Consider the following 16,905-nt stretch of genomic DNA (forward strand, 5'->3'; position numbering starts at 1 on the left):
CCAGTTCTGAGAGGAATTAACAGTAATTGGCACAGTATTGGATGACAAACACCAGCCCATTTGGAAACAGGATCTTCATCACTTTTTAATAGGGTTTTGCCATTCTTCTTAATCTACTGATGGGTATGAGTGTGATCCTTAAACTATTCCTGCAACTTTTCAAAAATCTGATGCTGCAAATTCTGTTCATAAAGAACAGTGAGGAGTACAACCAAGCTTTAAAAGCAATGTAAAATATTGTAGTTGATGGGGCTTCCCTGGTGGCGCAGTGGTTGAGAATCCGCCTGCCGATGCAGGGGACACAGGTTCGTGCCCCGATCCGGGAAGATCCCACATGCCGCGGAGCGGCTGGGCCCGTGAGCCATGGCCACTGAGCCTGTGCGTCTGGAGCCTGTGCTCCGCAACGCGAGAGGCCACAACAGTGAGGGGCCCACGTACCGCAAAAAAAAAAAAAATATATATATATATATATATATATAGTAATTGAGAGGTTTTTTTAAACAGGTAATTAACCATACATTTACACCTTTTAATCTACTTTTAAGTGCAAGGGAGATTGGCAAATGACTCAGTAAAGAAAAACGTCCTGTTTAAATTGGATAAAATGGTTGTTTACTAGTGTTTATCACTGTACTCCAAGTAGTCAACTGATCTGTTAATCCAGTTTAGTTTACTAGACAATAAATAGTACTCATAACTTTTATCAGTGTTTGTCAGGGGTCCCCCTGAAATGACTCCATACTTTGGGGAACTTTAATCTTATTGTATAGCATAGACTGTTTAAAAATTTTTTTCTTTCCTCATATACCTATGACATTACCTTGAGGCATTATCATCCCTGCAAACCAGATTGCACTAAACACCAGTGATATTTCAGCAATGCTTTCTTGCTCTAAGACTTCTAATCCATAATGAGAAAACAGGAGCCATTGGTCCTCTCATATCTGATGCAGCTTTTCATTTGTAAACTAAATAACATTTGCCATTGTCACCATCAACAATTCAAACAGAAATCTTACCGATAGAGAGCCCATGATTAGAAGTAGTGGCATCAATAGCTTAATCTTTAATAATAGAGAACAGCTTTGTACATGCATATCCATTTTTAAAATCTTTACTGTTGGGACTTCCCTGGCGGCGCAGTGGATAAGAATCTGCCTGCCAGTTCAGGGGACACGGGTTCGAGCCCTGGTGCAGGAAGATCCTGCTTTGCCGTGGAGTAACTAAGCCCGTGTGCCACAACTACTGAGCCTGCGCTCTAGAGCCTGCAAGCCACAACTACTGAGCCCGCATGCTGCAACTACTGAAGCTTGCGCACCTAGAGCCTGTGCTCCACAAGAGAAGCCACCTCAATTAGAAGCCCGCGTACCGCAACGAGTAGCTCCCCCTTGCCGCAACTAGAGAAAGCCCGCACGCAACAATGAAGACTCAACGTAGCCAAAAATAAATAAATAAAATTAATTAACTTTTTAAAAAATGGGCTTCCCTGGTGGCATAGTGGTTAAGAATCCGCCAGCCAATGCGGGATACATGGGTTCGAGCCCCGGTCCAGGAAGATCCCACATGCTGCGGAGCACCTAAGCCCGTGTGCCACAACTACTGAGCCTGTGCTCTAGAGCCTGCGAGCCACAACTACTGAGCCTGCATGGCCACAAATACCGAAGCCCGCGCACCTAGAGCCTATGCTCCACAACAAGAGAAGCCACCACAATGAGAAGCCCATACACTGCAACAAAGAGTAGCCCCTGCTCACCACAGCTAGAGAAAGCCCACGCACAGCAACAAAGACCCAACGCAACCAAAAATAAATAAATAAATAATTTTATTTAAAAAAAAAACATGCCTTCAGAAGGAGCAGTTTTAAGTAAGACCTGGTCGCCTATACCCAGAAGTCTTATTTTAAGATTAATAATATTCTTGTCCATTTATTTATTAAATGCTTACTACGTGCCAACCTTTGTCCTAAGTGCTTTACATGTATTAACTGACTTAATGTTTGCAAAAACTCTATGAGATAATTACAATTTTTGCCCCCATCTTACACATGACAAATTGAGGCATAGAGAGTTTAACTTGGTTATGAGCTAGTAAATCGGAATTTACTAGTAATTGGGAATATGAACCCAAGAGCCTTGTTCATATTCTTAATCACAATGTTATACTGCCTCTGTTCTTTATGGAGTATTAATTTACTTAATTTAGTCAAATTTAGTTATCAGTACAGGGCTTAAAAGGGGAATTTAAATGTCAGTAAACTGTTACATACTGTTCAATCAAAACCTGTTTTTTTTCCATTATCACCTTTTTTCTGGAAAAAATGGTGGCAGCATTGCTCAAATGGCAGCTTTGGAATTATATTTTACTTCTCTGTCATTCTTTTTGTCCCAAAGTCCTATTTTGCTTTGGGACCCTGGGTAGTTGACAGCCTCCGTGAGCTTCAATGTCTTCATTTATAAAATCAGGTCAATAACACCTAACTCATGTGATTGCAGTGAGAATACATGAGATAAAGTATATAGAGCACTTGGTGCAGTACCTGGCTCATAGTAAGTATTTGAATATCGCTTTTTGCTCAGAAACTGCATTTGCATCCCATTTGCCTCATGTATCAAGTCCAAACATTTGTCGGGCTTTCAAGGCCTCCCTAGAGATGGCTGGACCCCACCCATCTTGCGTTATTTCTGGCCTTACCTGACATTTAAACATCCTTCTTTCTCTATGCCTCCTGGGATATATATCTTTCTTTTCCTCTCCTTTTCACTATCCACATCAAAACCCAGCTTTAAGTTCAATCTTCTCCATGAAACCATCACCAGTTAATTAAACTCACATTGTTCCTTTCCTCCTTTGAGCTCCTGTTGCAGCTATAAATATTACATTGTTAATATTTCACAAATTCTTCCACATATGCTAGATTTCTCTTTCCAACTAGATTCTTAAGTTCCTTGAGAAGACAGACCATGTCTTAATAATTCTCCTTTATCTGCTTCCAAAGGATCTAGCAGAAAATTAAGAGCTCATAGTGAGTGTTCAACAAGTACTTATTGCCTGATTGAAGATAATAAGCTCCTGGGCTTCCCTGGTGGCGCAGTGGTTAAGAATCCGCCTGCCAGTGCAGGGGACACAGGTTTGAGCCCTGGTCCGGGAAGATCCCACATAACACGGAGCAACTAAGCCTGTGTGCAACAACTACTAAGCCTGCACTCTAGAGCCCGCGAGCCACAACTGCTGAGCCCGTGTGCTGCAACTACTGAAGCCCGCACGCATAGAGCCTGTACTCTGCAACAAGAGAAGCCATCACAATGAGAAGCCCGCACCCGCAACAAAGAGTAGCCCCCGCTCACCGCAACTAGAGAAAGCCTGCGTGCAGCAGCAAAGACCCAGTGCAGCCAAAAATAAAATAAATTAAATTAAATTAAATTTTAAAAAAGATAATAAGCTCCTAAAAACACCTTATAGAATTGTATAGGGCTTTATATTTGACAGGGTGCTTTTATTAATATTTATGCTTAATCCATATAATAGTCACTGAAAATAGCTAAAGCAAGAATTACCATCATTTTCTGAGCAGCAAAACAGAGCTTAAGTTACACTGTGACTTGCACAACGTCTCTTGGTAAGTAGCATCTTAGACTCCGTTCCCAACTCCCACCATTCAGTCCATTCTCTATAAGGCTGCCAGAACAATCTCTTTTTTTTTTTTTTTTTTTTTTTTCAGTACGCGGGCCTCTCACTGTTGTGGCCTCTCCCGTTGCGGAGCACAGGCTCTGGACGCGCAGGCTCAGCAGCCATGGCTCACGGACCCAGCCGCTCCGCAGCATGTGGGATCTTCCCGGACTGGGGCACGAACCCGTGTCCCCTGCATCGGCAGGCGGACTCTCAACCACTGCGCCACCAGGGAAGCCCGAACAATCTCTTTTGAAAATGGGATCGTGTCACTCCTCTCTTTAAAACCTTCCAGTGGTTTCCCTTTTTATTAAATAGAATGAAATTCTACCAGCTCTTCCCCCCGACACCCCACCCCCCACACACACACAAATTTGATCTCCACATACTCACTGTACTCTAGTTACAGTGGCCTTCTTAACCTTGAACAGGCCTAGCTCACAAAGCTTGTTGCTAGCCCAGGTCCTCTGCACTTGAATATTCCACTCCTGGATCTTCACATGGCTGGCTCCTTCTTGCTATTGAAGTTTCAATTCAAACATCACCTCCTCAGTGAAGAAGTGACACCCATCTAAATTAACCCTCCTCCCCAGTAATACTTTATCATCTGTTTTATTTCCTTCATGGCATTTATTGTTATCTCAAATTATCTTCTTCATTTTTGTGCTAGTTATATATTATCTATCCTCACTAGAATGTAGATCCTGTGAGAGCAGGGTTTTTGTTTTTCCTATTCACATCTGTATTCTCCTTCCCTGACAGAGGTCCTGACACATGATAAGCTCTTAATAAGTATTTGTTGAATAAAGTAGCTGAACAAAAACCAGACTCAAACCGTGGGTCTTTTGAGTCCTAATCCGGTTTACTTGCCATCATTCCATTTATTCTGCCTTTCATGAAAGCACTTATACTTTTGGAACTACAATAAGAACTGATGTTCAGAATAATGACATTAACATGTGCTGTAGGATTCTCTATTATCAAAGAAAATTTTCATTGAGTTCAATAAACTAATTAAAGCAAGGATGTCATGGTATGTTATTATATTAGTACATTTAGAAAGATTTCCAACTAAAAAGACTTTCTGCTTTTTCTTTAGTTAACCAGAAAATTAAATTAACCCAGAGCTCTTCATTTCCCCCAAAAGTCCTTGTTAATTAGGATTGTTCTATAAATCTCTATTATTAGCAGAATTTGTCATCTGTTTCATTATCCTGTTTATTAGGGCAGTCTGAGCAGGGTGCCTTTGCTCATATCCTGATATGTGTATCCAATGAAGAGAAAAAGCATTTCCTGGATTCTCTTTTTTTTCCCTATTCTGTGACACAGGCATATTTCATGCTGTTTGCATAACAACTTAATTTCCTTGTGTCAGTTCCCATTATAAAGTAGGAATGATATTCTTAACTTGGCTATTAAGTAAAATAATTAAATTTAGAGTCTACTTAAAATAAAAGCATTAGTGCTTTGAAACATTGTTTGTGATAACAGAAGATTGAAAACAACCTAAAAGTTCATCAGTAAAGGACTACTTAAGTAAATTATAGTATATCCATACAGTGGACTATTACACAGTCATGAAAAACAATGACATTCTCTGTTTACCAATATAAAAAGATCTCCAAATGAAAAAACATGGTCCAGAACAGCATGCATATAGTATGATACTTTTTTTGTTGTTTAAAATAAAAAGGAGAAAAATAAGAATGTTTTGCTTATATGTGCATAGAGAAATTGTGAAAGGATATACAGGGAAGCAATAGCAGTAATAACCAGATTGAAAAATAGTGGGGCTAGAAACTGAATGAATGGGAGAGATAAGAGGAGAAGGGTGGTTGTACCATATATTTCCACATATTTATATTTGGGGACTGTAGTTATGCATTACCTATAGTAAAAGTTAAAAGGTTAATTTTTTTAAAAAAACAAGCACAACTAAAAGCAGTATGTGGTTCTGGACTGCATCCTGTACTGGATGAAAAAAATTGCTATAAAAGACATTAGGACAATTAACAAAATTGGAATATGGAGTATAGATTAGATGAAATAACAATATTAAGTTTTTAAATTTGTCAACTATACGATGGTTACCTAAACGAATATGTTTGTTCTTAGGAAATACACCAAATTAAATAAATTATTAAGGAGTAAAGGACATGATATATGCAACTTAAGCTCAAATGGCTTGAAAGAATAAATATGTATGTATATACAGGAGGACTGATAAATTATGGCAAAATGAAAAACTGGTAAATCTGGATAAACGTTATATGGGAATTCTCTGTATTTTTCTTTAAACTTTTCTGCTTGTTTAAAATTATCCCCCCAAAAAAAGGTTAATAAAAAACAAGCAGGGCTTCCCTGGTAGCTCAGTGGTTAAGAATCCGCCTGCCAATGTGGGGGATACGGGTTCAAGCCCTGTTCCAGGAAGATCCCTCATGCTGCGGAGCAACTAAGCCCATGCACCACAGCTACTGAGCCTGCGCTCTAGAGCCTGCGAGCCACAACTCCTGAGCCCGCGCACGTGGACCCCGTGCTCTGCAACAAGAGAAGCCACTTCAATGAGAAGCTTGTGCACCGCAACGAAGAGTAGCCCCCGCTCGCCACAACTAGAGAAAGCCCACGCACAGCAACAAAGACCCAACGCAGCCAAAAATAAATAAATTAAAAAAAAAAAAAACAAGCAAACAAAAACATTAATACCCTGGAAATACCTCATTATAAGAAACCAAGGTGCAGGAGCCACTTTTCAGAACCTTAGGAGTTCTGGGGGTTTTTTTTTGCGATACGCGGACTTCTCACTGTTGTGGCCTCTCCCATTGCGGAGCACAGGCTCTGGACGTGCAGGCTCAGCGACTATGGCTCATGGGCCCAGCCGCTCCGCGGCATGTGGAATCTTCCCGGACCGGGGCACGAACCCGTGTCCCCTGCATCGGCAGGCGGACTCTCAACCACTGCGCCACCAGGGAAGCCCAGGAGTCCTGGTTTTTAAACAGTCCTACTTGTCACTTTCTGGTGAAGTTTTTGCCGTCAGTTTTCTGTTTTTTTCCATGGCTGGTAATGCTCATCAGAGGCCGTGGTAGAGGTGGTGACTACAGTCTACCTTGAGGCTGAAAAACACTTAGCTATCTGCTTCTCACCCTGCTTTGTATCTTCTTCAGTTATATCTTCACTACAATTTAGAGGTGACATCAGTAAGACAGTGACAACACATGGCACTTTAATATACCTTGAACAGAATTTCCTAAGGATATTAATTATCTTGACTCTGTATGTGTATACAGTACTAAAATATATAGTTAATTTGGTAGCAGTAAAGCTACCGGAACATTTAGTCTAATTGTTTGGCATTGAATGAGTGGATTTTTTATTATTATTTTTCAGTTAGATATTGTGGCATTTGTATGAACTAACCATCTCTACTATAAACGACTTAACATTATAGTTGATTCTAGCCAGACTGGCCTCTTAATAGACTGGGTAGTAAGGCTTATGTCACAGTAGAGTGAAGAGTGAATTACCTGTTTGTATAAACTGTCCAGAGACTGTTTGATTTTTATTATTTTGTACTTTAAGTACATTAAATTTCATTGTTCTGAGTGAAGATGCCATGAGGGTCTTATCCAATAAATGACACTAAGCAAATCTGTTATCAGCTGAATTGTTAGTGTTTGTTTCCTGTCTGCTTGGGGAAGCTCATGATTTTGTGCTGTTGTAGAAGTCTGGAAAATAGGAATAATAATTATTCCCAATCCTTTTCCTTCTCACTTTATAAAGAATTTGGGAAGAGACAATGGCACTTACTTATCTTAAGCTCTTGAGTAGAAGTACTTGATCAGAACTAAGTGTCATTTTTCTATAACTAAGGCAAAAAGCTATTTTTGCTACTTGTTCCCACAGCTACTCCAGTCCTATTTCACACCTAAGAAAACAAGATCCCAGTAACAGTGATGTGAGTGTCTTGGGCCTCATTGGCTGAATAATGCCCATGCCTATAAGTGTGTCTTAAGATTTAGTTAGGTACTTTGTATGTTCATACAATAAATTGACTAGAAGGCTATGGAATGGGTCATGCTGGTGAATACCATTTACTTAGTTTGTGGGAGGTTTTTTTTTTTTTTTTTTTTTTTTTTGCGGCACGTGGGCCTCTCACTGTTGTGGCCTCTCCCGTTGCGGAGCACAGGCTCTGGACGCGCAGGCTCAGCGGCCATGGCTCACGGGCCCAGCCGCTCCACAGCATGTGGGATCTTCCCGGACCGGGGCACGAACCCGTGTCCCCTGCATCGGCAGGCGGACTCTCAACCGCTGCGCCACCAGGGAAGCCCCTGTGGGAATTTTTTTAATAACTCTGTAAACCAGCTTAGATCATTGTATTTCAAAATAAGAATGTACCAAAAATATAAGTGAACTTGAATATTATTGAATGTTGTTTAATCCCTTTTCAATGATTTGGAACACCATTCAAGATCTTGCAAATTTTCAGCGTTATTATTTTGAAAGGAGTTCTCATAATATAGCTCTCTAGATGCAGAAGATAATAGAGCCTGGACTGTGTACCAATTTATGACAGCTCTTTTTACATTCTTAATATTCTTATATACTTATTTGAATTAATAAGTACAAAAAGTGGAAAATATTTCTACTTTATGTTTCAGGAAATTGAACTTCATATGACACCTAAGGGTAAAGGATTTCAAGGATCTACACATATATCCAGAAGAAAGTGTAGTAAAGCTGCATTCATTTAGAATTTTTGCTAATTTAAACAAAAAGTCATGATTCTTAAGAACAAAATTCAGATAAACTCTTCCATTGTGAATTAGGTTTTATTCATAAATAAAGATTTATCCAATCAAAAGTCAATAACTTTTTTAAACAAAGAACTCAAGGAATTATATCTAATTGCAACTTACTTATCATTTATATGTGATTATTTTAATCTGTAATCCAGGAATTAATTCTTATATTACCTAAAATGTTTTATAGATGTGTTATATTATTACATAATATAACCTTATTATAAATGGTAATGGTGTCATTAACTTAGCTCATTTTACTTGTTTAATGCCTGTTTGTTCTTAGTTTATAGTTGTTAATTCCCTTTATAGTATGACTTGTACTTGGAAGTAATAAAATCAGATTTCTTTATAAATATTTATGGTACAGACCTTTCCCTAAACCAGACTGTAGCCCTTTCCTTTCCTAATTATTTCTAATAAAGTCTGCTTATATCTTTTTTTTTTTTTTTTTGGCCTGCGTAGCAGTCTGTACTGCATACTCCCTAGAAAATTTAATCCTGGATGTTTATGCCTTAACTTCCAATTAATCAAAATCTTGTTAACTTCATGTAGGTCTGGTGTTACAAAGTGTGGAAAGGTAGTACTTAAAGAGTTTAAACAGGTACTTCTAATATGGAATCTTCTTAGCATCTACAGTCAAAAGACATCACTAAGTGAATGAGTCCTCTTCTTGAATATCAATCTTTCCAGGAGGATCTTTTTTTCATTATCATCACTTTGTTTATCTCTTGTTGAAAGTATCCATTAGTAGCAGGTAGCAAAAGGCAAACAGAACATGCTTTTTGAGAGTCTTAGGTTCTTTATTAAGACCTTAAAATTTCCAAGATTTCCTTTTCTCTCCTTCTTGATCTTAGATGAGATTGAAGTTTATAGCGCTTTGGCCACATTTGTCCCCATAAAGGATGCAAATTTGTAGTTTCAGAAGTTCCAGACACCAATGAAAAGCACTATTCAGTCTTTTACAAATGTCCTCTAGGCCAAATTTCATCACAGATACAGTAGTCTCCCTTACCTGCAGGGGATATGTTCCAAAGCCCCCATTGGGTTCCTGACACTGTGGATAGTACCAGACCCTATATATACTATGTTGTTTTTCTTCTGTACATACAAACCTATGATAAAGTTTAATTTATAAATTAGGCATAGTAAGAGATTAACAACAATGAATAATAATAAAATATAACAATTACAATAATATACTGTAATAAAAATTATGTGATGGGAATTGCCTGGCGGTCCAGTGGTTAGCACTCCACGCTTTCACCGCAGGAGACCAGGTTTCCATCCCTGGTTGGGGAAATAAGAACCCACATACCACGCGGCATGGCCAAAAAAAAAAAAAAAAATTTGTGAATGTGGTCTCTCTCTCTCAGATTATCTTATTGTACTGTACTCACCCTTATGATGATGATAGGATATGATACAATGCCTGCGTGATGAAATGAGGTGAGGTGAATGACACAGATATTGTGATGTATCATTAGGCTAACATTGACCTTCTGATGATAACGTCAGAAGGAGAATCATCAAGCCATGATGATGTCTATGGTTGGGCATCCTCAATAGCTGAAGGGTTTTTGTTTGTGTTTGTTTATTTGTTTCAATGAAACCTTTTGGAAGAACATTGTAATTGGAAGTTGTCTCTTTTTAACTCATCAGTGTTTTGCTACAGAGGTTGAATCCTTCAGTGATTATAAGGGTGACTTTAATGCTGCATTCCATCCAAGGATCTTATTCCCTAATTTTGTCCTTTAAAGTCTGTGCAATTTGAAACACTTCAGCAAATTTTGGTAATGTCCGAGTTGCTGGTTCTGCTCCACTTTCTTCTTCATCATCTTTCTCTTCCTCTGTAAATGACTCAACAAGTTCTTCCACTTTCTCATTTGTTAACATTTCTCCATGGTCTTTGATGTGTTCTGCTTCTTCATCAAGCATGTTGGCAAATCCTTCTTACTGTGTGAATGATTTTCCTAACTTCTCCACTGATCCCCAGGAAGCCTTTAAAATCATTCATGACTGCAGGCCTTTACAATTTCTGGTTTTAATTCATCCACTGCAGCTTTGATGAATGTTATTGTGTCAGTAATAATGAATGATTTCTAGCACTGCATTGTGTCCAGATTAGAGTCTGCATCAATTGCTGATCAAATATGATCAAATACAGGGTGGGTGTATGTGACCTGGACAAACTGAATGATGCCCTTGTAAAAGGGGTGAAGCAGTGAAGTTGTATTTGGAGATAAAATTCCAACCTCAACATTTTCACGTTTGTAACAATTCAGGATGACCAGGTACGTTATCTGTTACTAATAGGACTTCAAATTCCACCCTTTCTTCTTCCAAATATTTTTTCACTTCTGGGATGAAGCATTGGTGGAAGCATCCCATTAATGAGATAACTGTCACCCATGCTTTCTGATAATTTTTGGTTTTGTTTTTGAGAGCACATGGGTTCTTCACCCTGAACACTACGCACACTACACCTGGCTTTATCATATGCCCTGCAGTGTTGCCACATAGTACCAACGTTCATCTGTCCTTCCATGTTTTATGCCCTGGTGCCTCCTTTGCACTTTTATGAATGTAGCTTCTATTGGACATCTTCTTCCAGAAGAGCCCAGTTTCATCACCACTGAAGACTTGCTTTGGATGGTATGCTATCTCCTTAATCAACTCCTTCAGCACTGCCGGAAATGTGGCAGTAGCTTCTTCATCAGCAGACACAGCCTCTCCAATAATTTTTATATTTTTCAGTCCAGATCTTTTACTGAATCTGTAACCATCCTTTACTTGCAGTAAATGGCTTGGCTGTCACTTGTTTCAGGGGATCCCTGGCTGAAGTGTTCCTATAGGCTCAGTGTTTTCTGGCGCAGCACGTTGCCGTCAATAGGAATAAATCTTCTGTTCATGTCCTCCACCCCAAAACTTAATGCCTTTTCCATCTTAGTTAAGCACTTGTCACATACTCTGGCCATAACTTTTGCTGTTGAAGGTGCGACATCAAATCTAACACAAATTTCTTTTTCCTTCTTCACAATTTCACAGATAGAAGCTTCGTTTTTACTGTAGATCTGTCTTAGCAACCTCAACATATAATATTTTTTTCTTTCCTCATTAAGTCAGGAACTTTCACCTTTTCACTTAAAGGAAGCACTTTATGGCCTCTCTTTGGCATATCCAAATCTCCAGCATCACTACTCTTGTGCTTTGGGACCATTAGTAAGTAAAATAAAGGTTACTTGAACACAAGCACTGCAGTACAGTGACAGTCAATCTGATAACCGAGGCGGCTACTTGAGTGACTTACAGGCGGCATACGTAGGGATGATTCATATCCAGGGCAGGATGGATTGGGACGGTATTCAGAATGGTGTGGAACTTAAAACTTATGAATTGTTTATTTCTGGAATTTTCCACATAATATTTTCAGACTTTAGCTGACCGCGGGTAACTGAAACCGCAAAAAGCAAAACTGGATAACGGAGACTACTGTAATGCCATTCCACTGTCATGTGCCAAGTTTAAAGTAGTGTATTAGGTTACTCTGTAGTCAAAAGAACCAAGAACCAAGTCCAGACTGCTGTAAGAGAAGAGCTCATTGCACTGTCCATTTTGTTCTGCCCATGCATTCAGTGGTAGCTTTCCCTTTTGTTATTTGACTGATAGTTTGGAGGAAATAGTGACTCCGTTGTAAAAAGTAACCAGATTAAGTTATCCGTAATAAGCCAACTAATATCAGTAATCCTTGACATTGGCATCAAGTATTATTCAGAATAGTAGTTATATTTTTATTGTGCCATTGTGATTTTCTATAGAGAAATACTCAAGACTCATTATTTGTATTTTTTAAATTTACAGCTCTTTAACTATATCCAAGATTTCATTGCCAGGAATGTAGCCAGTCTTGATGCTTTATTAGAGATCCATGATCTAGTACTTAATACTTCCTTTAGCTCATAGTTTCTGTTCAAGTATTTTTACTGTCCAAAAATGTACTGCTACCATTTACAGTTGTTCCTCAAAAATGTGAACTACCTAAGTGTAACTCTTAACAAAACACATACAACATCTGTATGCTGAAAATACCAAAAAGCATTGCTTACAGATGGCTTTTCACCTTGGTTCCCAAGTGCTCATGTACAGAATATGGGCTTCATGTTCTGTCTCTCTCTCTGGCTGATGTAGGAGCTTCAAGCTTTCCTGGGTGAGTTTGTATATTGAGTGTTTACAAAGAGAAGTCAGTCTGCCTTTCTTTGGCTCTAATTGCAGAAAGTGAAGTCACCGCTTTTGCTGTCTTGGATCAAGACCAGAAAGAAATTGTTGATACCAATGGAGCTGGAGATGCATTTGTTGGAGGTACGGACTCATTTATTTCATACTTACTTACAAGTTAAACATTTCCTTTAACCCTGTCTCTGCCACATAGCCAAGATTTATGAATATAGTAACTTTTAATTTCTGCTTTTAAATAATTAATTCCTGATGTTTTTTCCATATGCTACTATCATTGTGTTATGAGGGTATATTACTACAGGAAAATATGTATTTTGGGCTTAAAGATAATTTACTGTTACGCTATATCCCAGTCATTTTCACAAGATTAATTGTGTCTGTCAGAATATTGCATAAACAAGCTGCATCAAGACAGTACATAGTATATTCATAGCCCTTCAGGCTTAAATGTTAACAAATTGTTGTTCTTTAAAACACATTGTGAATATTAATAGTACGCTAATAGCTAAGGATGATGTCTTTGGATTATATCCTTTAGTTAAAACATCTGTTTCTAACACAATAGTTGGATGTTTATTGTACCAGGAAGGGTTAAATTTTTGTCTCATTAAGGTTCAATAAGAACTGGCACAGTTTATAAAAACTAAATCATTCTTGGAGTGAGTAGTCAAAAATAAGATCAAGACAATTGGAAGAGTTTTGGCTTGATAACTTAGATTGATCTAAAATCGGATTCAAAAGTTCTTTTCATATGTCTGAACTCCTTCTAGCCAAGTGTAGTTAAGCTAGGTTAAGATCTCTAGAAAGCTTTAGACTCCTGAGTGATAGCCCAGAAGAGTCCCTCCTGACCTTTATTTCTCATAACATCAAGCGAGACAAGGAAAAAAAGGCGAATGGAGCTGACCCTTGTCTTCCTTTCCTTGGAAGATAAGTTGAATTATGGGAAACTTATTTAAGATTGTATAATGGTTTGAACTTAATGTTACTTAAAATATTTATATTCTTTTAATGTTCACTAGCATAAATTTTTCATGTTTCCTTCTTTGAAACTTTTCATGCCTAGTCTTAAATGAGCTGTTTACCATTAGACTGGTAGCATGCCCCATGCCATCTTTTTTTGGAAAGAGTACATACAACAAATAATGTTCTACTTTACTGTCACGCACGTATCTTTTATTCCTTTGCTCTGAAAGGCTTCATCACTGATTATTTTGCAGCTGTTTTTCCTATTCCATACCGCTTCAGAGCTGTAAACCCATGTAGCCTAAAAATACCTTATCCAGAATTGGGCCAAATTCTGTAATACATTAAGGAGACACTATTGATTTCCTGTTTAGAAATTGGTTAAACTAGGAATCTAGTACAGAAACTTTTAAATTTATAACTTGTGTGTGTGTTATTTAAGCACTTTAAAGTACTTAAAACAGTAAGTATTCTCTTTCTTTGCTATTTAGTTGGGTACATCCTGAGGCTGTCATAGATACGATGGTGACCTAATTAGGCACTACTCCTGGGCCTGAGGCCTGGGGCTTCCTGGCCTTGCAACAACAGATTCCTTTATAGACCCCTAACTACCTATAATGCTTCCACTACGAGGTAGGAATATATAGACTTTTTGAGGAAGAGGGAAGTCATTCTTAGGATACTAAAATAGGAACAGCGAGCTAGCCATTTGTATTACAGTTAGAGTGATAAATGAACTATATCATCAAAGCCCTTGGGCTCTTTGTTACAGGATTTTCGGCCTCTTTCTTATCTCACTCTGGTTACCCAGACTCATTTATATACTTATTCTTGGGGTACAGTGAGGTAAGTAAAAAGGAAAGAGTGTGGAACAGTGATTTGCGAACCTTTTTTCCTAAAGGGCCAGACAGTGAATACGTTAGGCTTTGCAAGCCGTATACTGCATATTCTTCTTGTTTTCTTGCTTGCTTTTTGTTTTGTCTTTGGTTTTTTGCAGTACTCTAAAAATGTAAAAACCTTTCTTCGCTCTCCAGCTGTACAAAAACAGAGCATGGGCTGGATTTGGCTCTCAGGCTATGGTTTGCCAACCCCTTTTGTAATATGTTGGCAGCCTCCTCACTTTATTCACTTTCATCATACCCTGGATTTCACTACGCACTGTTGAAATCAGTATAGAGAAAGTGGAAGTCAAGCTGAAACTAGGCAGAACTTTACTGGTAAAACCTCAATTAAGTAGCCATTTTTCTCATTTTAACCCTACTCTCATTGGTTCCCAGGATATTCAGATCCTGAAAGACTGAGTCATGCAATGAGATGAATACTCTAATGTCATTTTAACAAGGAATACTTATGCTGGCGTGTTCAGCACATTCTGTCTATGTACATCAAGCTATATAGTAATAGCATAGATAACATTTATGCAGCACCTACTAGCCAACTGATATCTTAGACACTTTACGTATATTAACTCGTTTAATGTTCATAAAAGCTCCTTGAAGTAGGTTATTTTTAACCCCATTTTACTGATGAGAAAACTGAGACACAGAGGGGTTAGATAACTTTCCCAAATTCTCGTAGCTAGAAAGTAGCAGAGCCAGGATTCAGACCCAGGCAGTCTGAACTGTACTGCTTCTCTAAACTTTTAGGGAAATCTCATCATTAGGACTCAGAACCACAGACCCGCCTTTCTAACAAAAGCTGGTTTTGCCAGAGAGAATGTTCCTATTGACTGAATAGATGACTTCATTTATTGAACAGGAGGTTTTGTTACACAATAGGATTCTTAGGACTCTGGGGTAAGATTGTTGCAGAAAAGAAAGTGAAAGGGAAGAGAATCGAAGGACTTAATCCCAGGTGAGTTTGAACCAGGAGCTTTCTGCTAAGCAGTAGAATTGATTGCACTACAGAGATACAGAAAGCCAGATCATAAACTCGCTTGGTCAGCATGGAATCCGAATACAGGGAGTTATATGAATCAACTGTTTAATAGCACCAGGCTGATACATCCATCTTACAATAGAGATGTTCTGGTTAGTTGGAAATACTCAAAAATCCATTGGCTAAAATCCCCTACTCCCATCTCTACACCAGGGGAAGGCTTTCTAGTAGGATTGGAAATACTCTATCTTTTGAAGTATACTCCTCTACCTTGATCATGAATGGAGAGGCAATGATGGCAACTTTTGCATTTACTATGTAGTTTCTTTTTCTTTGCTTGATTGCCTGATTAACGTGTCTCCTTTCTGATTGACACATTTTATCTTTAGATGGTTAATATATTCCTCCTATTACTTTCAAGTTTTGCTGGCTTACAAGCACTTCTTTCTTTTGTGACTTTGCATAACTATATTCCAGTCCCAATTTCAAGTTCTTAGATAAACCATGACTTCACCTACCGTGTGCTGATATTACATATCCCAATACCAGAGTGCCATGCGTTCTCATTAGCCACATAAGAGATACATGACTACATCATAGATTTTCATGTATAATTTTAAAATGAGTACCCCAAAGGAACATAAATTAAATTCATAGTTCCGTCTCGAGAGTTTGGTAACAGTGACAAATCCCTCTAGCCTCCACAAGCATACCTCCTTGTTCTATTTGGAGACCTTAAACACTTTCTAATGTCTGCCCTTTACTTGTCACTAGCCAGCCCTGATGGAACTACCCTTTTCACATTCTCCCTCAAAAGCCAAAGCGCCACGATTGTACCCTTGGAAATGGAGACAATTCTATAATCTCTAAGTATGATTTCCTAATTTCCCAGGTCAGTTGAAAATTTCTTCCTGTTGTCCTGCTGTGCTTTGTCACAGCAGGTCTGCCTTTTCATTTGGAACCCTCTTTGTCACTGCCATAGTAACAAATGGAAACATTGAGAACATTTTGTGACAGGCACTGTCATTGTTCCCTGTGAAATCTCTTCCCCTGTGTCTTCCCAGTAAATGAAACTGAGAAGAAAAATCATAACAAATAACATGAAAGGGGACCTAATCAATATGTTCCCAGTGGGCTGTCAATACCAGCCTGTGTTAATCTAATATGATTTAGTTGTATGTTTTATGGCAGCTATAGGAATATGAACTAGACCTACAAATCATCTTTAGACTAAAAGTGAGTGCACCTTTGACAGATTATACCCAGGCACGTACATCTAACTCTCAGAAAAAAGTCTAGAGACCTTACCCAAGGACCAACATTCTTAGGTTTAAAAAAGCTTCATTAAATGTTAAGAGCCATATAT

The 16,905-nt window shown here is 38.5% G+C and overlaps 1 protein-coding gene across 9 annotated transcripts in view; it reads left to right on the forward strand.

Moving 5' to 3' along the window:
• Positions 1-16,905, forward strand: part of ADK (adenosine kinase) — a 491,846-nt gene that overhangs the window by 447,175 nt on the left and 27,766 nt on the right. For all 9 annotated transcript variants that reach the window (XM_089897732.1, XM_022590941.3, XM_089897734.1 and 6 more), the window contains one exon: positions 12,735-12,821. In XM_089897732.1, the coding sequence (XP_089753858.1) occupies positions 12,735-12,821 (87 nt within the window). The remainder of the gene's footprint in view (positions 1-12,734; positions 12,822-16,905) is intronic.

The sequence above is a fragment of the Delphinapterus leucas genome, chromosome 16 (assembly GCF_059928025.1).
Source record: "Delphinapterus leucas isolate spDelLeu-1000000601 "Yukka" chromosome 16, BTC_Dleu_Yukka2, whole genome shotgun sequence".
Classification (NCBI taxonomy): domain Eukaryota; kingdom Metazoa; phylum Chordata; class Mammalia; order Artiodactyla; family Monodontidae; genus Delphinapterus; species Delphinapterus leucas.